The 25,894-nt window shown below is 45.1% G+C and overlaps 1 protein-coding gene across 9 annotated transcripts in view; it reads left to right on the top strand.

Annotated features, from left to right (window-relative positions):
* The window catches only part of CUX2 (cut like homeobox 2), a 188,746-nt gene that overhangs the window by 107,399 nt on the left and 55,453 nt on the right, over positions 1–25,894 (top strand). For 7 of the 9 annotated variants that reach the window (XM_084867980.1, XM_084867978.1, XM_084867981.1 and 4 more), the window contains 2 exons: positions 10,616–10,726; positions 14,102–14,149. In XM_084867980.1, coding sequence (XP_084724106.1) covers positions 10,616–10,726; positions 14,102–14,149 — 159 coding nt within the window. The remainder of the gene's footprint in view (positions 1–10,615; positions 10,727–14,101; positions 14,150–25,894) is intronic. The other 2 variants (XM_084867979.1, XM_084867976.1) reach the window with 1 other exon arrangement.

Raw genomic sequence — 25,894 nt, 5'->3', positions numbered from 1 at the left:
TGTATATATGAACTATCCGATGTGATAGCCACTAGCTTCTGAGGTTATTACGCACATTGACATACGGCCTGTGAGACTTGGGAACTGGATTTATAATTGTATTTCATTTAAATTAATTTACATGTACTAAATTTAAATAACCACACAATGTGTTTCCCATATTGGACGTGCAGCCCTGGAAGTTCAAGATCACTGCTCAGTACGTTCAAGGTTCTTGATGAATCTTTCTGAGGATTGATCCGAGTTCAGCTCTTTTCTTCACAGATTGCTGGGGTAAACATGAGACTTAGGAGTTACAGGTCTGCATCTGTCCTAGAATATCTCATCCAGAGTACGGTGCATCAGGGTGGAGAGGGAAGTGCCAGAAGTTGCAAATCTGGGGACTTCGGTGGAGATATGCTTGTAGGGTCAGGAGAAGAGTGTGGATGGGCTCTGGAGCCAGGAGACCCAGCTTGAAATCTCAGCTCTGTTGTTTATCAAATATGTGACCTGGGACAGGTGACCTGTCCTCTCTGAGCCTGTCTCCTCATCTATAGAATGGATTGGTAATATTGCTTTCAAATGACGTAAGGCTCAGAGAAGAATGACTATAAGTTTCTTAACACGGTGTCTGTCACTTAGTACACGCAGAAAACTATCTATCAGCTTCTGTTATTATCTTTATTGTTGTTATTCTGCCCAGTCCACAGAACTATATAAATGCCATGTAACTCCAATAACACGAGAAGTGACCTTGTCTACTGTGCCACTGCTGGATTCCCAGCTCCTGGAACAGCTCCTAGCACAAAATAAGCACTCAAATAAATGCTTGCTTGATGAATGAATGAATGAATGAATGAATACTTGACATGCCTACCCTCCCTCCCTTTTAACATAAGAAGATGAAGAGCACAGAGAGACCAGAGGTGTTAACCCTAAGAAGGTGCACAAGGGGTCCCAGCACCTCACCTGACACCCACCAGAGTGGGGGCTACTTTGTTTTCTTGGTGCCACCAGGTTTTACATTCTAAGAACTCCAGGATATAAAAGAGCAGTCAAAAGCAGGAGGAAGTGATTGGATGTGGCTCCCGGTTTGTGGCAAGATAATTAGGTGCTTGATTGGCATCCTCAGCTGCACCAAGGACAGCCTCCTGGAGCTGGACAGGGGAGGTTTTCCTGCCTGGTGCTTGAGGGGGCAGGGGGAACCTGGAGGTGGGACAAGGCACTGAGTTGGGGGCAACTTCAGGGGGTGGAGGTTTGGAGCACAAGTTGGCCAGCCCATCTCTTATTTGTTCATTTATTCATCATTCATTCATTCAACAAGTATTAAGCACCCACCATGTGGCAAGCATTGGAGTTAGACACATCAGTGACCCAAAAAAACAAAGTCTGTGTCCTTACGGAGCTGACCTTGGAGGAGGGCAAGCAGTGGATCTTGCAATAAACAAATAGAAATGTAACTACATAAATATGTCGGTGACAGTGCCATGGAGAGAAATAAGCAGAGAATGACAGTTGTGGTAAGGAAGAGGTACTTGGTGTTTTAAATAGGACAGGCCTCTGTGAGAAGATAATATAAGAGCCAAGATCCATAGGAGGCCAGGGGCAAACTCATATGGAATTCAGGGAGGCAAGGAAGCATTCCAGGCAGAGGGAGTTGCCAGTGCAAAGGCACCGTGGAGGAATGTGCTTGATGTATTCAGGAGCCAGCAAGGACCCCATGTGGCTGGAGGAGTGTGAGGGGGGAGGAGTATGTGGGGGGGAGGGGAGAATAGAAGGAAATAAGGCCGGAGATAAATCACATGGAGCTTTGATGTCATGGTAAGCACTTTGGCCTTAATGCTGAGTCAGGTGGGAATCATTGGAGGGTTTGAACAGAGGAGAGACAGGGTGTGACTTGGGTTTAACAAGATCCCTCTGGTTGCTTGGTGAGGAAGAGACTGTAGGAAGGTGAGGAGTGGCTGTGGAGAACCCAAGAAGGAGGCTTCTTTGGTCACCCAGGCAGGTGATGACAGTGGTCTGGCCAGGGTGGCAGCAGTAGAGAAGATGTCAAACACTGCAGCCTAGGGTCTGAGGGTTGGCAGTGGCCCCAGCCCACGCTCCAGACTTGGACTTGTTGTCCGTCTAGACACCTCCTGATGAAGCCTGGACACTCTCCTGGCCACAAGTTTTTCATCCTGTCCTCACTGCTGAGAGGGAGGGATTGCCATGACTCCATTTAACAGTGGTGACGGTTAGATACAGAGAGGCCACGGGTCTGCCCGAGCTCAAGGAACCAGTAAGCAAAAGTATCAGGACTTTAACCTGCTCTTTCTGCCAAATGCCGGCTCTTGGCCTGCCTCCAACTAAAAGCAAATTGCTGCCTGGATTTTCTGGAAGCCAGAGCTGTGGGAGCTTCTAAGAGGGTTTGATGAAGCACAACTTTAATTGTCTGTGTGCTCTATGTGATCAACACTTTATGTGGGCAGGACCTGAGTCTGGCTTGTCTTGGCAACGTTGTAGGCACTTAAATAATAGTTGAATGAATGAATGAGTGGGTGGGTAAGGGTGTGGATGGATGGATGGATGATGGATTGATGGATAGACAGATGGACAGACTGATTAGGCCCAGCCATGCTCCTGTTCTTCAGGCCACATGGGTTCTTGGTGAGGACAGACAGGTTGGGAAATGTTGCCCTAGCACCGTGGTCAGCCAACTGCAGCTCTCGAGTCACATGCGGCTCTTTGGCCCCTTAAGTGTGGCTCTTCCACAAAATATCACAGCCTGGGTGAGTCTATTTTGAAAAAGTGGCATTAGAAGAAGTTTAAGTTTAAAAATTTTAGCTCTCAAAAGAAATTTCAATTGTACTGTTGATATTTGGCTCTGCTGACTAATGAGTTTGCCAACCACTGCCCTAGCAGTATCTGGAGGAAAGAACCCAGAAAGACATAGGTTCAATCCTCATATCACTTTCCAGCTCTGTGACCTTGGCGAGTGTAAATGGTATCTGCATCAAAGGATCATTCATTTGCTCCCTCAACAGATGTTGTAGAGAACTGTTAGGAGAATTAAATGAACTTTTGTGTACCGATTAGCATGGACAGAGTATACATAATAAGCCCTCTTTGGGACAGTTATTATGTAACTAGAAGCCCGATGCATGAATATTCGTACCAGAATGGGCCTCCTTTCCCTGGCTGCAGGCACCGCTTTCGCTGTGGTCTGGAGCCACCTTTCTACCTTCCTATGCTGCTCAGAGGCCCAGAGTGGCCGAGTATGCAAATTAACTGCCATCTTTGTTGGTTACTCACTCCTGATTGGCTGTGGACATCGATAAGGTACGGCCAATTAGCATGTTTGTCTATTATTACGTAAGAAGTTTGCCAAGAAGTTGTTAGCTATCTCACCTACACACCCAAGGCCTCAAGGTTGGGCTCTTTGACCTGAGTGTGAACTGGGCCCAGCTGATGGAATGAAATAAAGCCAGCTCGGCTGGGAACTATTTCTCATAGGCACCTCCCCTTGCCCTGGCCTCAGATAATTGGCCCAATACATCTTGGCATCTGAAATTTACATACGGTGCAGGGAGTGATGGATGACTCTGGCAACCCAGACTGTCTCTCAGTGTTGCTCAGTTATCCATCTCAGTGGGCTGCGGAACCATCCATCTTGTCTTGTCTCCTTGCTCGTGGCAGGCTAGCATGTGCCCTCCATCCCAGGTCATCTCCCCAACTCCCTTCCAAAGCCAGCCCCTGAGGCCCCTCTGAAGGCAACACTTACATCATGCCCCACAGCATCCCCCGAAACTCTCCTCCTCAGTGTTTGCCTGGTATTCTAATAGCAAAACCCTGAATGGCTCCACGGACCTGAGATGCAGGGACCCCACCTTGCTGCTGCCACAAAGGATTTCTTGCGCTTATATCTACTAACAGTCATTCATTAAAAAATGTGCATTGAGTGCCTACAATGCACCTGGCATTCCATTGGAGAGTGTGAACACTGAAGACACTAAGCACCTTACCTATTTACAATCTGGTTGTCAAGGGGTGCTCTTAATAACATTATGGGCATAAATTTTTATCCCCATTTTACAGACACAGAAATTGAGGTTGAGTCATGTGTCAAAGCCAGAATTTGGACCCAGATCTATGGTCTCTGAACCATGCCATTGTTCACCAGACAGACCAGATTCTTTCAGAGCTTCTGACACATAGCATTTATTTATTCATTCATTTGACCAACAAACATTTCTAGAGTGCCTATTATGTATGTATCATGAACTGTTCTAGGCACTGAGTACATAATAATAATGGAAGGACCAAAATAAGTAAATAAAATGTATAGTGAGTTTGATAGCGTTACATGTTAAGGAGAAGAAAACTACAGACAGGAATCAGAAGACCAGTTAGGAGGCTGTTGCAATTATCCCATTCCCTCTGCCTGGATGTCTGGCTTCTTTGTCTGACACAATATCCTTCTGGTCCCAGGTCAAATGTTCCCACCTTAGTGGCCCTTTTCCCCCAATCACAGGAAATCACCTTGCTCTCTGTGTTTCTTTCATACTTTATTTATACTTTTTTGTACAATACTTAGGCACACAGTATTAAGGTTGATTCATCTGTCTTCTCCACTGCACTGTGAACTACTCAAGTACAAGGACTGAGTTTGTTGATTTTCATATACCAGTGCCTAGCACTGTCCTGGCACAGAATTTGGGCTCATTAATTAGTTGGATGGATGGATGGATGGATGGATGACTGATTGTTAACTAGTAGATTGATTGGATAGATGGATGTTGGGTGATCAGTTGAATGAGTAGATGAATGCATGATTAGTTTGAAAATTAATGCTCTGTTAAATAAATGGTTGACTGGTTGGATGGATAAATGGGTGGTTGGATAAATAAATAAATGAATAGTTGGTTAGGTATTGGATGGAGGTCAAAGAACTTCCAGCCTGGGCAGCTCCTTGGTGAGTACTGGCAGCCCCTGCTCAAGGTGGGAACTACACAGTGATTTAATTAGAAAAGGTGGGTAAAACTCTATCTCTCTCCCTTGTCCCATCAGTTTCCATACTCATCTCAAATATAAGAGACATATTAGGGTTTCGTACTCCTCCAAGCCTGCTTTGGAGGAAATGTCTCAACATGATGCTTCCCCCCCCCCTTTTACTAGAATTATTTATGCCCTAAATTTGTCTACTTTGATTTGTGAACTCTAGGAACATATAGTAGTATCTGATTCATCATTGCCATCTCCTTTATCTAATGTCTGCCACACCAAAGATGTGCCAGATGGATGGATGATGAATGGATGGGTGGGTGGGTGGCTAAGGGCCTAACATCTCTGGTTGCATCTCCCAAGTTGTTTTCTATAAACAATTTCTGTGTAAGATTTCACTTGAAGAAAAGGTTCTAGGGATTTAAAAATAAATAAAATCTGAGGTCAAATATCGGAAAGGGTTGTGAAGAAGATGCCCGGGCTTGGAGGGGAGGTTCTGGGAAGTCTTCCTGGAAGAGAGGCCATTTAACCAAGACAAAAGGATGACTAAGATCAGCTGCAAATACAGAATGAGATCATCTGGATTGAGGGATGAAGTCTGTGGAGCCATGGAGAAGGGAGACCTCGCTGCATTTTGATTTCTCTACAAGGAATTCAGTCTGGTTGGGAGGGGCTAGCATGGATCCAGTGATGCCTAACTCAAAAGTGTGAAAATTGTCCTAAGGTAGTGAAGAGCCATAATTGGTTTTTGAACAGAGGAGGGACATAATGAGGAAGACTTTATTTTCCTTCATGAATCTCTTAAAAGCATGGAAACACCTGAATTCCTCACTTCCATAACAATTTCTGCATTTTTCTTTTTGAAATACCTTTTGTCAGAGTTGCTATTAGGGGGAAGTGTCTGAATGTGAGCCTTCAGAGCTGAGCAGAGTAGGGGAACTGACATGAACATGCACAACTCAGATTGTGTCTTATGTGTGTCTCCCCTATAAGAACACAGCATCTAACTCAAAACTTTGTATATAGTTGACATTTTTGGATCGGCTGTTAAATTTCTTCCAAAACTAAGTATTCTTGTGAGATTCCCAATCCTTCCTGGTTGAACTAAGATTGTTTAACTTGCCTCCCCATAGGTAAACCAACAGTTTTCCTTTCCCACCCAAAACCCACCCTCCCCTCTTAAGAAATCCAACCTCTTAATCAGCTCTGTGGCTTGGGCAGTCGCCTAAGTTGTCCTTGTTTTCTCATCTTTGAAGTGGGAGAATTGGATTGTACTAGTGTTTGCTAAATTGTGGAGCATGCACCCGCTGAAGGGACATGAGATAATTATTAGCAGTAACTAGGCCTGGCTTTAGAAAGGATTGACTCATGTCTGGAGGAGCAGTTGGTTATCCATTCTCAGTGCCCTTCCATCATTTCTCATTCTGACAATAGAATAAGAATTACCTTTAAGCTGTACTCACTAGAAGGGGGCATGAGGGAGCCTTCTGAGGTGCTAGGAATGTGAGCATTCTATACCTTGATCTGGGCAGTGGTTACAAGGATGTAAAAATTCTATCTTAAAATTGAACTTAAAGTTATGCATGTCTCATTCAAAAAGAAATAGAAGTCCATTAAAGATGTAAGTATTAAGAAAATAGAAATTCATGTTGAATATGAATATGGCAAAATTCACGCAGAGGGAGAGTTATGTGTGGTTGAAGTTTGGACAGTGATAGACTGGACAACTCAGAGGTTTCTTCTTGCTCAGACGTTCTGAGACTCTTAAGTCCCAAAGTTGCCCAGCACCCTAATGATGGCAGACCCTTGAGAGTGAGGGGTATTGTTTGGGCAGTGGGCACTTATAGGCTAGCAGCACAGCTGTCTAGCTGCTCCTGGTCCTGGGTGCAGTGCAATCCCGGCTTCCTTTCTCTCTGCAGATTGGCCCAAGCCTCAGCTGCATCTATCATCTGCTTCAAGCTCATTAAAATTATTTCTTTTTAGTTGCAAATGGGCTGTTTATGATGATCATTATTTGAATGGTCTGCGCCGGGCTCCGGGCTGTCTGTCTGCTGCTGATGGCCTGTTAATCAGATGAGTCTCCACCCTGCCTGGGCCAGGCCCAGAAGTCTGGGGCTGTGTTAATCATGGCTCCCCGAAGGTGGGGGTAAGGAGGGGGCAGGGGTGGGAGAAGATCCGGAATTCTGCTGGATCATCAAAGGGGAGGTTGTTGTGTGTGCGCGCCGCAGTTCAGACACTCATTTCTAAAACTCCGCTTCAAACCATTTCTGGTTTATGTGGAAGAGAGGTTTTTCTGTTTCTTCGAAATACATACAGTACTGTGAGCTTTTTTATTTTAAATGTGTTTATTTTTAAAGACTTGTCAATTCTGTCACTGGCCCGCTTGCCTTTGTTGATGTTCAAATATACTATCTTTTCAGGTGGGAGAGAGAGGGTGCTTTTTAATGCCGTTCCTTAGTCCAGTGAAACTTGGCAATATTCTGTTGGTCTCAGTGATTTTATTTTTATTTTTTGGTGACATTTTTACGGACCTGTGAAATCTAAAACTATTAGAATCACTGATCTAGTGGAATGTTTTCTGAGCTCTGTTTATCTAAATATAAGATTAATATCAGCCAACGTTTATTGAACACTTGGTACTGTGCTTGATGCTTTTCACATCTGTAGCATTTAAAACAAGTTCCCTGAACATTCTCCCAGCCAGTGGGGAAGTGGAGTAGAAGCCCTGTAAAGACCAGGCCGTTACAGACTTGCCTTTATAATCCACCAAGGAGATAATTCACACCTGAATTATTAGAATAGACTGATTTATTTTTTATTCCCTGCCTGTATCAACTAGCAGACACATTAATGTGTGTGTTACATGAGATAATGTATACAAGGAGCTTACCATGGTGCCTGGTATATGTAAGCACTCAATAAATGGTAGTTATGCCGAAACCGGTTTGGCTCAGTGGTAGAGCGTCGGTCTGTGGACTGAAAGGTCCCAGGTTCAATTCCGGTCAGGGGCATTTACGTTGGTTGCGGGCATATCCCCGTACGGAGTGTGCAAGAGGCAGCTGGTCAATGTTTCTCTCTCATCGGTGTTTCTAGCTCTCTATCTCTCTCCCTTCCTCTATGTAAAAAATCAATAAAATATATATTTTTAAAAAATAAATGGTAGTTATAATCATTATTGTTGTTGGTAGTGAACTTATCATAGAAACAAGAATTTAGGGTTGGAGGACGGTGCACATTTAGGCAAAGTTGAGAAGAAAAGGACATCAGTCATACTGTCTGCTCCTCTAGGGCTGAGCAGGAAAGACACCAAGATCTGGGCTTGCGTGGGGCCAGGGCTGGGAACCTGCTGATATTTCCTGGCCTGATCTCGCTTCTGCTCTGTCTGAATTGTGGACACAGCACCCACCAACAGCCAGAAAGGTTAGGGTGGTGGGAGCCAGTGTAGTCACATCAGGCAGTTGGACTTACCCTGCTCTGAGATTTTCTTTTAAGAGAAAGGTTGGATGTTTTAATGAGGAATTCAAGGTCAGCACCCCATGAGGAATATTGGTTGCTGAGGTGCAGTGTCCCAGATATAAGAACATAGTGTCAGATACATAATAATCCAAAACTGGATGATGTCAACTCAAGCCCCAATTCTGACAGTCCAATAACAGTGTGAAAATCCCATCTTTGTCTTCAAGATAGATGAGAAAAACTAAGAACAACTCTGAGCACTCTGCCACACCAGTTCCTTCTTTCCTGCCAAGTGAGGTTCTGTCCACCTGGCTGCATCACCTGGTTGATGTTTGTCTACTTTTATCAGCCCTATTGCTGCCAGTACAGATATTGTCCCAATCGTTTGGTTTGAGAGTTGTGATTGATTACAATTTCTTTATTGATAACTGATTATATTTTTAAATAATGATAAACCAAAAATCTTCATGTTTTTTTCTTCTTTCACCTTGACAGACTGTTAGAAACTGCTTCTGTTTCTCCCATGACACCTTATTCCTCATCTGGCTCAAAATTCCATGGGGCTTTTGCACCCTAACTGGGGGTTGGGTGGGGGGCACCTTTAAGCTTGTGTACCCACTACTCTGGCACAGGATTGATTTCAGCACCTTGGAGAGCACCACAAATCCTATTCCCATGTCACTATTTTTTAATTCTTAACTTTATACTTAGACCTCTTCCCTTCTAGTCTCATGATTTTCCAAAGGGAAAAAAAAATAGAAATTCCCTCCCAGATTTCTCCCAAAGGCTCCAGAGGCAGAGTCCCTTACCCTGGCTTTGGGGTGGGCTTTCCAGCCTCTGATGGGTATGAGGTTTATGGTGCGGTGGTGAACTGCTATTGAGCAGATTTACTGACTCTCAGACATGATATAAGACAATTACCATGCATTTCGTCTCTTAGAGGGAAAAGGATTTGCAGCGGGTTAATAGTACTTTTATTTCATTATCTAATGGTAAAAGTGTTTCATTGTGTGTGCAAGATGAATGCGTATTAGGTTTGACAAATGGGGTCTTTCAACACGGTGCTGGGCCTCATCATAAGAGTTCACCCTAGAAATACATTCGCATCTGCGTGTGTGTTTTTAATAAATCTGATTGCAGAAATTTATTGCATCACCGGATTTAGGAAATTATAGGGCTTGATTGCTGCAGAAATAATCGGGTGATACAGAAATGCTCCTCGAGTTATGGTCCAGGGGGGGAAAAAAAACATCTTGGATGGTACAAGAAAGCAGCAGACCACATAAACAGAGTGTTTCTTGAATTATGCAAATGAAATCCATGACAGCTCGTGGTGAATTGTACATCCCTTGTGAAACTGCCACTATTAAAGTGAAGAAAGCTACAGAGGGGTGATCAAATATACATGTACAACCAGCAGACATTATCAGTTACGTGTGTTAGCTGGAGAATCTACCACTCCATCTTCCACTCTCTTTTCCCCCCTCGATGGTATGTCTTGTAAAAACCTGGTCTGCTGCCTTCATTGCACATAAGCAAGGCTCCTTCTCATCCATTTCTCCTGAATCCAGGAGTCTTCGGTGAAATATTTCTTACACTTGAAGTGAACCTTAAATGACTTACTGCAGGATACACAAAAGGTCAGCTTGCTTCTTATTGGCACCTTCATTTTTCCAAAATCTACTGAAATTAAAAAGCCATCTATATCTTAAAAGGAGTATTTATGAACCCTTAAGTGTAAGTAAGTCATAGTTGGAACAGTTCCCACTTCTGATATATGAAAGCTGTCGACAGCACTTTCTTACACTGTAATATGCCCATACAATATGCCGCACTTTACTATTTTGACACGGTTTGGAGATGTTTTCTACAGTTACTGACAAGCTTATGCCATCACTCGTTTGGAAATTTAAGAGGTGGGGCAGAGGGGTGAAGGAGAAATGGGAAAAAAAAAAACTTTATAGGAAATTATTGATCTGGCCCAACTTCCAACCAGCAAAGAAAAGCTGTCCTGGATTTTTTTATTGCATCCCCAGTTTTGTAAAGTATTCATTTGTGCCAGGAGTCAATATCCTGTCTTTTCTCAACTTTATAAGTTAAGAAAACTTGTTTATAATGCTGTTTTGTATGATAATTAAAAAGGAAAGGTAAGAGAAAAATCTTTTTCTTTTCTCTCTCTCTTTTTTTTTTATTGTTCCAGAAGGAGCTTAATTCCGTCGCTTCTGAGCTGTCTGCACGGCAGGAGGAGAGTGAACATTCTCATAAACATTTAATTGAACTCCGCCGGGAATTTAAGAAAAATGTACCTGAGGTACAGTATATTTGCTGTTATAGAATTAACTCAGTAGGAATGCATATTTTTCTTTGTTCAAACTATATTTTGAAAACTGTAGACATAAGTGACTAACAAGAAAAGAAGCTAATTAGCCCCGAAGAAAAATTACAGCCTTTCGGGGTTTCTCGATATAGCGGTGCTCAGCGCTGCTGTCTAAAGTGAGGGCAGGACGCTTCACTGAAGTCATTGTTTTTGAGGGCTATATAAAACATCCATTTTCTCTCCGCTTTCATATCGAAGTCAAATGCTTGGCCTTGATGGCAAAAGCACTTTGTCTAGAGTTCTTGATTTTATTTTACTTTTCCATTGGCGTTTAAGAGATGACAGCTACAGCCACCCCTTCTGTCCTTCCCTCCATCTCCGAAACTGCCTCCCACGCCCATATCCCCCCTCCAGCCACCAGCTTTGTCTTTCCCAGCTGCCATGAGGGTGGTCCGGATAATGACCTGTCCCAAGCAATGCAAGGGCTCCCTAGGAGAAGAGACTAGAAAGGACTTGCTTCCATTCTTTACAGGGACAAATGTGTGAATTCCTTTCCCTCTTCTACTAGGCCCCCTGTTGCTTCTCAATTTTTTTTTAATGATAAAGTAAACACAAGTAGGAAAAACAAAGCCTTCTGACTCTATATAATGTTGGTAGTTATGTGGCAACTCAGAGCCATTATGGGAAAGAGACCCCGGCCACCCCCAAACCCAATTGTGCTTCTCTGGTCAATGGAGGCTAGTTGAGCTGTCTCTCCAAGCCTGCTCAGGTGGCCTGGATCGTGGAGGAGGATGGAACAGGATCCAGCATTCTGGAGGTAGTAGACCTGGAGATGTTCATTATGCTCTTCCTGTTGGAATCTTCCAAGGGTCCTGTTGCCACCTGGGGAGAGGGCGCAGTCTCTTAGCTGTGAGATCCTCCTCACACAAGTCATGAATACCTTTGGTTCTTTAAGGCAAGAAAGGGAAGTAGGATCTAGCTAGAACTTGACCATGGAGCAAGTTGGGAAGGAATCTTAGGTGTGAGAGCTGAAGGAAGGTGCGCTTAGAGACAGCCAGGAACTTCAGATCTGTATCCCATTTCGTGGCTTCAGAAAGGCCAAATCAGATCCTTGGCATAGGTATTCTTCTGCCCATCTCTTTCTTTCTTGGTTTGACTCCAGGAGCTAAGAATGGTAATACTGAGTTACTCTCCCTTCCTTCTTAGAACAAAGAATGTCTTGGTTTTTACGCTGATTTTTTTTCTGCCTTAGAATGAGTCCCAGAGACTCATTAGAATGGGAAGCAGAGACCAAAGGGCCCCAGATCTTCACAGCCTTCCATCTCATCCCCCTTCCTCAGGCCCAGGTGGGAAGGGAAATCCAGGCCAGGTTTTAAGCCTCAAGTTTGGCTTACATAATTTTAAGACTGCAGAGTTATGCAATTATGTAATTAGGAGGAATAAGTTTCCATTTCTATTATAGTCATGCCTCTGAAAATTTTCATTTTTGGAACTAGTCTCTCCTGATGGGGAGAGTCATGCCAAGGCTTTATTTAAGAACATCATCTGGCTGGTGCCCAGCTCAAGTCCCGCTGGTGCCTCTGCTCATTTCCCCTAAGGGTGAAGCAGGCAGGACATTGGCCCCAAGTCCGCCAGCCGCCTTCCCATGGAGCCTCAGGATGGAATCCCCTAAACTCACTTGAGTGTGGGGTTGTGAAAAGAGCCTCTTTGGGGAATCTGTTGACCTGATCAGATTCCAGCTGCACCACTCAATCCTGCAGGCCGTTGAGGGAGCTAGCCCACTTGGGGCCTCAGTCTCCCTTTTTATAAATTCAGGGGGCTGGAAAGTTGGTTCCTCCAGTCCCCTTCGGGCACTGGCATTTCCTGAACCTGAACCAGAATTTTCCTGCCCAACTGTTTTATTTGTTTTATAAGGTCTTTTACATTTTACAGTAAGGTTCCAATGTTTAGCATATAAGGAAATTTTAACCAAAAACCTGGATTTCCAGCATCTTTGAGATTAGATCTGACCACACGGAGGCTCCATGCCCACGTGACAGTCACCACACAAAGCTGAGCAGCTGCCACCCCATTGGACTTGCGTTCCCTTCAGAGGTTTGCCATGGGACCACCCAGCCTGTCTTCCTCGTGTACACTTTCCCCCAGCCTCTCAGGATGCCTCAGTTCACAGCCTTTGACCTACATTTCCTTCTCCATTGCACATCCCATGTGCCTGTGGTTTCCTGTGATCCATCGGTTCAGTGCACTCCCTATGTTCCTTCTGCAGATCACCGACATACAGCTGTGTGTCCACAGCTCTGGGAAGCCCTAGGGGACACGTCTGTCAGTGATGAAGGGCACCCAGGACCCAGAAGTGGGATTTTTTTCCAGGGCAGAAGCAATATAACCTTATCCTTTACCTGAATATAGGAATTCTTCTGCCCAGCTCTTTCTTTCCTTCCTTCTCTCTGCTGCCCCTTCCCTCCCTATGCTCTCAAGCAACCCCAATTCCTCTTTCCATCTGGGTTTCTTGTGGGCCATGGCTGACAGTGGTCAGGTGAGTCATTAGTGGGTCTCAGAGGAAACTGGAGCATTTAGGGTTGGGATTTTGGGACACTTGGTTTTAAAATCCTCTCTCTTGCATGCTGGGGAGAACTCATGAGAGTCCACCAGGGAAGCCTGTGGGGCTGGATCCTCAAGGTTACTTGTGAAAAGCAGGAAATTAGGGTCCAGAAAGAAGGCTCCCTTCTGAAGACAGCCTAGTGCCATAGAGGTCATCAGACCTTTATAGAGCTCTTCCTGTGAGCTAGACACTGTAAATGGTGACCCAGCCAAACCGCCAGAAACTGTACATTCTGGTGAGGAAGGAGAGATAAATACAGAACGATGTTGCTAAAGTGCTGGGTGGGAAAGCAGAGATGGTGACCCGAAGGAGACAGCCCCTGATAACAGCTGAAGGACGGAAGATTTTCATAAAGGGACTTTGGTGACATGACCCTGGGTGTGTGGAGAATTGGGGTCACCTGTCCAGTCCCACTCCAAAGAATATCCCATGATGGTCAACCCAGTCACACAGGTACTTTGCATTAAAGAGTGTTCCATGATCAAATCCATTTGGGAAATGCCATTTCCTCTGTCCCTCTTCCAGAAATTCCCAATGTGCATTATATTAAAGGCTCCAAAGAGTCCTGCAGGGAAGAAACTTTATCTTGGACTTTATGTGTCCGTGTGTGTGTGTGTGTGTAGGTGTGTCTAGGCATATATATGAAGAACCCTTACAAAATTCCATTGAGTGCAGGTGCTGAGATAGGGGACAACAGTGAGCTGCATTCAAGGGCCATGGGATCCCACCTGGCACTGTGGTGAACTCTTCACTGATCTCTTTTTCAGGAAATCAGAGAGATGGTGGCTCCTGTATTAAAAAGCTTCCAAGCTGAGGTAAGACCCATGGCCCATGGCATATCCCAAACCCAGTTCCCCCTGTCCCACCTGGAGTTGCCAGAGGAGGCCAGAACCTCTGGAAGTTTTGGAATAACATCTCTACCCCATTCCCTCTAGATCATTCAGTGGTGTTGTGATAAGAGTGGGATCTCTGTTGAGTTTGATGGGATGCCAGTGTCAATCCCAAAAAATATCCCTCTTCCTAGGGAAGTGTACACGAGGAAGGCAGGCTGTGTGGTCCCATGACAAACCTCTGGAGGGAACGCAAGTCAAATGGGGTGGCAATCTCCCTGACATTGCCCAGCCTTACACAGCTCTGCTACATGTAATATCCATGACCTTGAACAAACCACCTCACCTTCCAGGCTAGTTCTTCATTTTTGGAGGTTTGTACTCAGTCACCTTTGCCCTCCCCTGGCATTCTGCTCTGCTTTGATTCTCTAAGGCAGTCTTGCAGATAAGTCCAAATATTTACCAGCCTGTCCTGAAATCCTCTCTACCATCCCACCCTCTGAGTATTAAGTCAGCGTTGTTCACATTCTTTCCTGCCTACCCATCAGTACCTAGTTCCTTTGGCAGCAGCTGAGCATCCTCAGCCAGTTCTTCTTGCCTTCCTGGAGCCCTGGAATAAGGCTGGGCCTCCCACATTTCTTCTCTTAACTTGACTTTGTGACCAGGATTCTGAAAATGTCCACTTGTCTGGCTGGCCCAGGAAATAGGCTAAGAAAATAATGGCATTACACCGAGGCAGAGGAGTGGAAGGGGAGGCCATTTCTCACATGTTCCATCCTCTCGGGCTCTTCTCGGTCTTCCCTGGATTCAAACAGGACCCTGGAGGGATTGCCCTTCTCCAACCCGCCCTCAGAGATGCGTGCGTGTGTGTGTGTGTGTGTGTGTGTGTGTGTGTGTGTGTGTGTGTGTGGTTATTTTTTAATATATTTTTTTATTGATTTCAGAAAGGAAGAGAGCAGGAGAAAGAGATAGAAACATAAATGATGAGAGAGAATCATGGATTGGCTGCCTCCTGCATGCCCCACACTGGGGATCAAGCCCACAGCCCAGGCATATGCCTTTGACTTGGATCAAACTTGGGACCCTTCAATCCCCAGACTAATGCTTTATCCACTGAGCCAAGCCAGCTAGGGCCAGAGATGCGTGTTAAGTCTGTCATCGCCAAGTACCACATTACTTTAAATCTGTCTCTTTGGACCTGCATAAGCTCATAAGGCAATATTAAAGTAAACAATAACTGCATTTACACAAATGTCTCTGATTTCCATATTTTTCATCCCTTCATTTTATTACTGAGTAGATTGATGTGCTTATTTATTTATAGGGCTATTCAGTATTGATTCATTTGGTTGTGAGGTGCCTGAGCTGGAAGGGGGGAAAAACAACAACAAAAATAGACAGACTGATAATGTTGGGGATGTGTTGTCATGGCTTTGTGTTTTTAAGAAAGAGGTCCCCATCTGCCAGCTCCTGGTTCCATGAGGGGCACTCAGCACACAGCCTCTCAGGCAGCTGATCCCTCTGCTCAGCCCGAAGACAGGCATTGGGCTTTGTGTATAGAGCACCACTTTTTTGGCTGTTCCATTGCTTGGGTTGGAGCTTCTCGGAGCCACTTAGAGCCCCAGTTTCCCTGTTTTGGGTATAAAGATATAATAGATTTTTCCATGTTGTTTTGAGAATGACTGAGATATAATGCAGGAAAAGGTTTTAATGTAATGGCTGCCACATAGAGAGCTGCTAGGGAGTGAAGAGCACAGACTCGAGAGTTAACCTGGGTTTGAATCCTGCCTCTGATCGTTACTAGCTGTTTGATATATGCAACTTACTTGATCCCTCTGTGCTTCTGTTTCAAAATCTGTAAAATTAGGCAATAATTATACCTACTTCATAAGGTTGTGATTGAGGAAAAACGAAGTTTTTGAACATTTGAACATTTCCTTGAATAGTAGAAGTCTTGGTTGTTTTATTATTCCTATTATCAGTGACCTCTATTATAGGTTTATTTAACCTTTACTATACCAGGGCTGAAATCTGCCTCTTTCTTAGGTGCTCAAGGCTTTTTATCCAAGAGAGGGAACTTTTCTGTCTCGGTAGGAAATAGGCATGACTTATGTCATCTTTTCAATAGGAGAAAGAGTTAAACAGGTTTAGTTTGTGATCCAGAGAAGATTCAAGTGCAGGGGGATGGGAAGCACATGCCAATAGGACTTAGATAGGACTGGCTTGGTTCTCAGCCCTGCTGTTTACACAAACCGTGTGGCCTGGGGGAAGTTTCTTAACCTCTCTGGGCTATAGCTTTCCTTCTTTGGCAAATGTGGCTAACAGTAAGGATTTAAAGAACTAAGTAAAAGCGGTTGACAGGTGTCTAGCACACAGTTGGTATCAGTGTTGGGGAAGACAAAGTCTTCGTGGGGCTAAAAGGAGAAGCAAAACTGAATAGACACTGTTGTAATAGCTAGAGGGTTTCAAAGAAATTCATTAATTTTCTTAAGATGGCTTTGCATTGTCCTTTAATGTGCCCAAAAGACTACGTTTGTCTGGAGTTTTATTCCCGAAACCCCTACTTTCCTCATGATTTATTGACTAATCCATTGGGGCAGCCATGTCCCTCCCCAGGCCTCGAGAGAGGCTGCCAAAGAAAGGTGTTAATAAAAAGCATCTTCTTCATCCAGAACAAGCTATACACACACATAAGCCGTCTATAATCCAAATTTGATTTTCCTTTTAATTTTTTAATGAGGGTTCATCCTTTATGCCTTTTCCCTCTCACCAGGCTCTGGGCTCAGAGCAGAGGATTCCCAAGTGGGCATTAATCACCTCCCAGGAATATTTCCCAAGGCAAACACCTTCCCTACTCTCATAAACCAGCCCATAAAACCGGGCTGAAAATCATACCGTCATTCCCTCTTCCCCAGCGCCGGCCTCTTGTTGAAATACAACATGTTCAAGTTCATCCCTTAATTTCACTCTACCGGCCATGGTGTGTAGAGAATCTGGGTATTCTCTTTATCTTTTCATTCTATATATGAGTGCAGGTCTTTTTCTTTTTCTTTTTTTCTTTCTTTTTTTTTTTCCTTCTAATCTGTGTGTGTGCTGGTGGGAGGGAGGCGGAGAGGAAGTGAATTTGCCCTGCTGTGAATCAAGGAAGCTTTTCCCTTCCGCCTTGATTGCTTAAAGGCCAGCCTTGATTCCCCCTGCTCAGGAAACAAAGACAGCCAGAGAAGGTGGCTTAATGGAGACAGCTTGAAATGGCCAAAGTTTGAATATCCTTGCTTGCAGAGAAAAGAGCAAGACGAAAGCCCCGCTAATTACAAAAGTTGCTTTATGAAAGATAATTCAAAGCAATAATTTAGCAAACATAATCAAGTCGCACAGATGGGGTTGTTGATGGATGGATTGCAACACGCAATTAGCAGTTCTCGCAGTTACATATCATTAACCCTCCGAGCACAAAAATTATTTTCTCATTATTAGTTGAAAAGGTAAAATTAAGCTGACTAGACAGTAAAGGAACAAACTACAATTAATTACCTTCATTTATTACAGTCATTATTTTAAACTTATTTTTACTTGGAGAGAGAGATGAAAACATCTAAATTAAAAGTTTTGTTATGCTAAACCAGAGGTGAAACTTTGCTGAGCAGTGCGTGCGATGGCCCAGCCAGGAACATGGCAGGGCCACTGCTAGGGGATTTTTTTCTGCTTCCTTCTTTTTGTACCATGAAGGCGGTGCCGTTTTCATAATAGCAGACCCTTTGGCTTGAATTGGAACAGACACATTCACCTGCGCCTGATTGAAATAGCAGTTTGGGAGCCAAGGGGGCTGACAGGGCCTCTGACCCCAGGGGAGGCAGGAGAGCATAGTGGTCAGACACCAGTGTCTGAGTCCCATCCTAACAATGCTTGAGGACCTGAGAGGAATTAATCTGGCAAAGAGACAGTGAGTACAAGGAGAGATTCCAGGCAGGGAGGGGGGAAGCTCTCCCTGACCACCCCCAAAGTTCTGGTCACCACCCGCCACCACCCCCCTGGAATCTGACTTTCGAAGATGACTGAGAGGAGACTATACCCCTCACACCTCCCACTTAACCCTCCACTCCCCCACCCAAGCCTCTCTCTGTTCACTGCCCACATCCAGTATCCAGAGCCTGAAGTCATCAACTCCCCCGACCGTCTCTCCTAGCCCCAGACACTGAGGACTCCCTGCTTTCCCTCCCAGGCAGCTGTGGTTGAGAAAGGGAGTCCTTGCCAGGACCGGTTTGGCTCAATGGATAGAGCGTCGGCTTGGGGACTGAAGGGTCCCGGGTTCGATTCCGGTCAAGGGCATGTACCTTGGTTGCGGGCATATCCCCAGTAGGGGGTGTGCAAGAGGCAGCTGATCGATGACTCTCTCTCATCGATGTTTCTAACTCTCTATCTCTCTCCCTTCCTCTCTGTATAAAATCAATAAAATATATTAAAAAAAAAAAAAAAAAAAGAAAGGGAGTCCTAACCTACAACAAGATCCCCAAAGGATCAGTTTGTGTCCGTGCAGTCGAGCTGCCAGAGAAGGGCATGGAGGGCATCCTCACAGCCCAGATTACCGGTGACGGCATGTCCCTCCCTACCCAGCCCCTGAGTGCCCCACCTAGCCATGCATGCTCCTAATTTGGTCCCTGTGTCTCCTCCTGTTCTGCATCTGCCTGCAGGATTCCGGCCTGCCCTTCCTTTTGAGCTGCAATTTAATTACAGGGCCTTTTTTTTTTTTTTTTTTTTTTTTTGCCTTTTTAACATTATTTGCTTTTTGATGTCATAATTCTCTCGCTCCCCAAACTACCTTTTCTCTGGTGCTCCCAGCACTGGCATGACCATTCCTTTGCAGTGGCCACAAGGCCACAGTAGACGTTAGACATGTGCAGTGTTGGCAGCCTGCAAGGAGGGAGCAGTGGCCTCACTGACCAACAGGACCACCTGGGGAGGTGAGCGGTGGGTAAATATGGCGTCTGAAGCCAGTTTGGCACAGGCTTGCATCCTAGCTCATCCACTTCCCAGGCGTGTGAACCTGGGGAAGACCCTCTGGGTCTCAGTTTCCTCGGCTTCCCCCCACTCTTTTTTTCTTTTTTTTAAAGTTTAATTGGCATGCAGTGTTATATTAGTTTCAGGTATACAACAGAATGACTCAATATTTATATATATTTCAAGATGATCACCACAATAAGCCTAGTTAGCATATTTGTCAACTAAAAAAAACCAAACAAATAAAAACCATCCTTGTCAACTTTAAATGGAGATGTTAATATTATAGTATCCACCTCGTAGGGTCGGTGTGAGACTTAAAGGAGTCCATACGGAAAAACCCCAAGAACAGAGCCCAGCGTCTAGTGAGCACTCCTTTAACTTTAGGCGGCATTCCTAGCAGGCCAGCTGCAATTTGCCTCGTCACATTGATTTCCTCCCAAAAGCCCCATGAGGAGCTTCTGCTCTCATCCATTCCTCGGGTGAGGAACTGAGGCTCACTACGCTGCACATGGTACAGCTCTTCCGCAGAGGAGATGGTGGGGGAACCTCCACCTGGAGGGCAGAGCCCCTTGAGGGATCTGGGGGTGCAGGAAGAGCTAAGATGTAGATTCTAGATTGAGAGGCCTAAATTGGACACTTGGAGGTGGTTAGGACTGGGGAGGACCTCATTGCTCAGCCAGGCCCCTGCCTTTCAGAAGTGTCTTTGCTGAGCTTTATCAGGCAGAATCTTCCAGGGAAGCCCAATGCATCCAGAGAGCTTGGATTCGAACCCCAGGTCTGCGCACCCAGCCCAGGCCTTGGCGTTCATAGTAAATGCTCAGTGAATAGGGTTTTGTTTGCAGCTTAAGTCATGTGCAGTGAGAAGGACTTCTGCTCCTCCTTACTGCCTCTGGCTAACCCATGTAGCACACACTCCTTACACATCTTTTTTGATAACTTAATGTTGATAGTACAGGTCTCCTTGGCTCCCATAACTGAGGCTTGCCCCTCAGGCTTTACCTTGCCCAGCTTGGGGTAAAACTTATAATGAGCTGAACATCCTTCTGAATTTAATATTAAGAACCCACCAAAGCATCATTGAACCTGTCATGCCATATTACAACCAAATTAAGAAGCAGCGGCAGTCCTCTTTCATTCAGTATCAGATGCCTTATAAAGTAAATTATTAATGCTTTTCCCTCAGTTAAGCAGTTATTTGCAGTTGTTCCGGGTATTTCTCATTAGAAATAACATCATCTAAAGAACGATATTGATTGATTTTTTTAATCTTGGAATCATGGACGTGAAGCACATATTTATATGACATTCCCTTTAACTAGAATTCTCATGCTTTATTTTTATATTATTGATCTTTTTGACACGAATTGCTTTTTGGCCTTGTGCGAACGTTGTAAGCTTTCTGCCTGCAGAGGAATGGGCCGAGCTGGGAAGAGTGATCGTTCCGGCAGCGTGGTGGTAACATTCCTGCACATTTAACAACAATTAGTCTGTGCTGATGCCATGGTCGGCTTTCGTGTATGAAAATTTACAAGCCTTTTAATGGACTGCATTATGGAAGGCCATGTGGGGCCAGTCGGTGGGGAGATGAGGCTGCAGGGAGCAGCACATCCATCTCGTGCTACTGTTGGCCAAGCGTCTTTTATCACTTATGTCTGTCTGGGTGGGAGAGGGGGGGACAAAAGCTAGTGCAGCAGCCATGCCTGTATCGTGGGACGTGTGGCCATTCACACAGTCACTCATGCATTCATTCATTTATAGATGTCTATCGAGCACCCACTCTGTGCCAGGCATGGTGCCAGGTGGCAGGGCTAAGGTGATAAGCATTATTAATGTGTTTGAGACATAGGTGAGCACCTGCTGTGTGCCAGGAACTATGCTAGGCATTAAATGTAAGAGGGTGAACACAACCACTCACTCACTCATCGGGCACCTGTGGTAGAGTGGAAGTGACATAATAAGCCTGGAGTCACACAGACCTTGCGTCATATCCCAGCTCTGTCCTTTGCCAGGGTTTTCAGAAAGCCCGGTTTCCCTGGATGAGGAATGGGGATGGTACCAACCCCTATTCCCTGCAAGGATTCACACAGGTAAAGAGCTTGATGTTGTGCAGATGGGGCTGTAGGATCATGATTATTTAGTGTTGTCATCCCTTCCCTTTCAACCAGCTCCCCTAGAACACACATGCACACCCCTGCCTCCCTTCTCAGTTCCACTGAGACCTTCACTCTACAGCAGACATTTATTTGGCAACTGTTGTATACCAGGACGAGTGTCAGTCTCCAGGAATGTGGCAGTGAGCAGTCCCAGATACTGTTCCTGTAATCCTGGCGCTCACAGCCTCGTGGACACACACACCCCTCAGTGACAGTCACAGTCACAGTTCTGATTTAGTTTCAGTGGCAAGGTTGTGGGATGAGAGAGATTAAGCCAGCCCACATATCTCGGGAACTATTTCTTGAGCCCCTACTATGTGCAGACCCTGTGCATGGCCCTGAGGATGCAACAGGGAGCAGGACAGACATGGCCCTGTCCCTGAGAAGCCCACAGTACAACGAGGGACCGGCACATAAATTTGAAAGGCAGTATAGTGCAGTTGTTAGGAGCACAGTTCTGAAGCCAGACTGTCTGGGTCCAAAATCCCAGCTTTGCTACTGAGGCAAATTATTTTTCTCTGTGTGCCTTGATTTGTTTATACTATGTAAAATGGGACTCATAATACCCCTTACCTTATAAGGTAAATGTGAGGATTAAATGAAATAATGGAGCTAAGAGATAAAACCATGCCTGATGCAAAGAAAGTTAGGTAAGTGTCAAGGCTATGTATGATTATGCTGATCATTATGATAATGAAGTTATCCCATGGTATTTTTAAGTATGGATGTGCTGAATGCTGTCAAGGAAAATCCAGTTGCACCCAGAAAGACCTGCTCTTGCCTCCCTTTGAGCTAGATCAGAGGCAGAAGGCTAGACTTTGTGACCCCCTTTGTCATTGTCAGGGTGGGGAGCCTGAAATACCATCCCCAAATTTAGGTACTGGAGAAGGAGCCTTCTTGGATGTGTGTATCCTCTGTGAGGTATGTCCTAAAAGAAGCCTCCGTCATTCAGTGTCACAGTCAAACCCTCCCATGTCCTGAGAGGCAGGGGTGAGGCCCAGAGAGGGTGAGAATCCACCGAGGGTCACATGGCAGAAGGAAGGGCCCAGATGCTGTTCAGGCTCATGTAATCCCCAGACCCAGATCAGGCAGCTGGTGAAGGAGCTGCATTTGGAGCCTTGGAAAGCCAGGTCCAAGGCCCACCACACTCCCTAGCCGTGTGACCTTAGGCAAGTCACTTCACCTCCATCCTCAGTCTCCTGCCCTGAAAAATGGGTTCTTATAACACCTACCTTGTTTATCCCAGAGTCATGGGTGTGGGGAGCCCATTCTGAAAGGAATTGCAAACTAAAGTGGGGCTCAAAGGTAAGTTCAAAAATGTGGTTCATGGGCCAGCAATATCTGCATCTCAGTTTAGTAGAAATGCAACTTTGTCCCCCCTCCCCTCACTCCCCAGAACTCCTGAATTAGATCTGCAGTTTAACAAGGTCCCCAGCCATTGGGTGATTTGTGTTCACCTTAAGGTTTGAGCCACTCTACCTTCTACAAGCCTGCTGGCTTTCAGCCCTGATTGCCCAGTGGAACTTCTGAGGGCTTTTAAAAAATAATGAGGCTTGGTCCTACCCCAGTGTCTGACATTCATATATACACTGAGTGGCCAGATTATTATGATCTCTGAATGCATAATAATCTGGCCACTCTGTGTGTGTGTGTGTGTGTTTCAGAGAGGAAGGGGGAAAAAAAGAGAGATAGAAACATCAATGAGGAGAGAGAATCATTGATTGGCTGCCTCCTGCATGCCCCCTACTGGGGATCAAGCCCACAACCCAGGCATGTGCCCTTGACCAGAACCATACCTGAGACCCTTCAGTCTGCAGACCGATTCTCTGTCCACTGAACCACACCAGCTAGGGCAAGTGTCTGACATTCTTAGTCTGGTGTGAGGCTTGGGCATTAGGATTTTAAAAGCTTCTCCTGGTGTTTCTAATAGTTGAGACCCTCTGCCCTGGAAGCTCACCATCTAGTGGAGGAGATAGACATATGGACATGTTGAACAACTGGCTGGAGGAGCCAGAGGAAAATATGGTGGATCTCATGGGAGGTTCTCAAAGGCCAGACCTGGAAATGGCCACATTCTGCTCACATTCCTTTGGCCAGAACTCAATTACAAGGCCATGTCCAGTTTCAGGGGAGACTGGGTATATAGCCTAACATTGTGTGCCCAAGAGGGGAATTAACTAGAGTTATTCAAGTTCATAACCCTGTCTGCTGCACTGTGGACTCCCTGATGGATGCAGCACCTACCTCATTACCTATTAGGGACAGAGCTGAAAAACAGACCCTTTTACACAGTAGGATGAGTACAATAGGGCAAGTGAACAGGAGATGGAATTCAAGGGGCCTGCCAAGTCCAGGATGCAGCAAAACATGAGCAAGGGAGGATTTTAACAATTTAGCAGATGCTCTTAGCTCCTACTGTGTGCTGGACTGGCTAAGAGAAAATACTGGTTCTGTCCAAAAAAGAGGCTAAGCCACTCATTGGAAACCCACACCCACTGTGAAATAGGAGCAAAATGTCCTGGGTATGCCAAGATCAGGGAAGACTCCCTGGTGGAGTTAATCCCAGCTCAGATTAGGAAGACTTGGGCAGGATGAAACATGGAGAGTGGGGTGTGGTGATAAGAGTACAGGCCTTGGTGTCAGGCACACCTGGGTTTGAGCTCCTGTTTGATTAATAGCTGATGGGGACCTTGGGCATGTCACTTCCCTCTTTCTGAGCCTCAGTTTCCTCGTCAATAAAATGGTACCTAGTGTACAGGTTTTTCATGAGGATTAAATGACATGGTCATGTATGTGGAGTGCTCAGCCCAATGCATAGCACATAGAAAGCTTAAAATGAAGAATCATTACTCTTCAATAGCTGTTTTGTGAGTGATGCCAGTAAATCTATCTGGAGCTACCATATGTGGGAGTTTGGAGAGAGAACAAGGCCAGGAAACACAGTTGGGCAGGACAGAGGGCCCTTGAATGCCAAGATAAGTCTGCACTTTGTCTGTGGATGGAGGAGGTGCCACAAGTCTTTTTTTTTTTTTTTTTTTTTTTTTTATAAATGAGGACAGTATGACAAAAGTTTGTTCTAGAAAGAGCACTCTGGAGCTATGTGGGTGGAACGGGGGTTGACTCAGGAGTTGGGATTTGGAGCAATTGAGATATGCAGCAGTAGTGCTGTCCTGGCCTGAGGAGTGCCAGAGAAGGAGCGCTTTGTAGACCATTATGTTCCCAGGTTGCTCAGGGTGCCTGAGACGCAATAGGTGCTGAATAAATATTTATTAAATGAATGTTGACATAGTAATCTTGGCAAACATTGCTGTGGCTCTTGCTGTGCTCCAGGAAGCATTCTAAGTACTTTATAGGTATCAGCTCATTAATCCCCATGACCACCCTAGAAGGTAAATATTGTTATTATCAACATTACAAATGAGAAGAATGAAGCACAGAGAGGTTAGGTAATTTGCCCTAGGTCACACAGCTACTAAGTGGCAGAGACAAGATTTACATAAACCCAGGCAGTCTGGCTCCAGATTCCTTGCCCTTAACCATTACTTACTAAGTGCCCTATGTTGCATATGAATTTGACAGGAATTCCACCACTTCCAGAAAAGTGGCTTTATTTAAGTGCAGATGCTCAAGCACAGAAATGCTCAGACACTGAACAAGGTCACAGCCAGTTAGTGGTAGAACACCTCTTCATTCCAGGCTTTCATGCTTACTACTACACCTGTGTCCACGGGGAAAGGACACTTAGACAGTTTAACCAGTCAGTTACAATATTTTTCTCTTGCAATGTTTAAAAGAAAAAAAGTTGGCTTGCTAAGGTATAATCATGGCTCAGAGGCCAACCTGACATTAGTTATTAATTAGGCCATTATGCATTCCACAGTGATAATTGCTTTGCTGCAAAGTCACCAAGCATGAAACGGACCCAGCACAGAAATGCAATCTATCAATCTGAGAAGTCGCAGCCCAGTTGTGTTCTTTCACCTTGAATCAGGTGTATGCTGTAGTGGGAAACAAAAAGAAATTAATGAAACATCGATAGTCAATAGCAAGGAGAACCCTTCCCAATCCCACCCCAGAACTATCACGTGCCTGGGTGCAGGGATGGTGGTTAAGCAAAGTTTATCAGCAGAAATGGCCATTTCTCTTTGATCCAGCCAGTGGAAATTTGTTCATCTTTCCCTTTTTCTCCCCTCATCTTGTTATTTAGGGGGAGAGGGAAAAAGCCATCCCTCTGCCATCTGTTTGCCTTGCCTGTTGCTTTTTGCAATGAGTGGGTGGGGGAATAGCAACTGCCTGTGCTGCCCAGGCTGTTAGGAGCAATGCAGCACCCCTGTGTGTTTTCTCTCCTGCGAGGTTCTGTCTCTGACTTTGGTGGCGGAAGGAAGGAGACCCCAACCCCACCATTCGCCACCAAGTGGGAGGTATCAGTTCCAAAGGCAGCTGGAGGTTCATCATTATAAAAATCCTTGGGTGCAAGAAACAAAAATCCACCCAAGCTAGCAAACACAAGAATTTATTATAATACTAGAGGCCCGGTGCATGAATTTGTGCACATTGAAAGAAAATTAATTAGAAGAAA

The sequence above is a fragment of the Pipistrellus hanaki genome (genome assembly GCF_964339955.1).
Source record: "Pipistrellus hanaki genome assembly, chromosome: 19".
In the NCBI taxonomy this organism is placed as follows: Eukaryota; Metazoa; Chordata; class Mammalia; order Chiroptera; family Vespertilionidae; genus Pipistrellus; species Pipistrellus hanaki.
The sequence above is the reverse complement of the archived record's forward strand: the minus strand, read 5'-3'. Positions and strand labels throughout refer to the sequence as shown.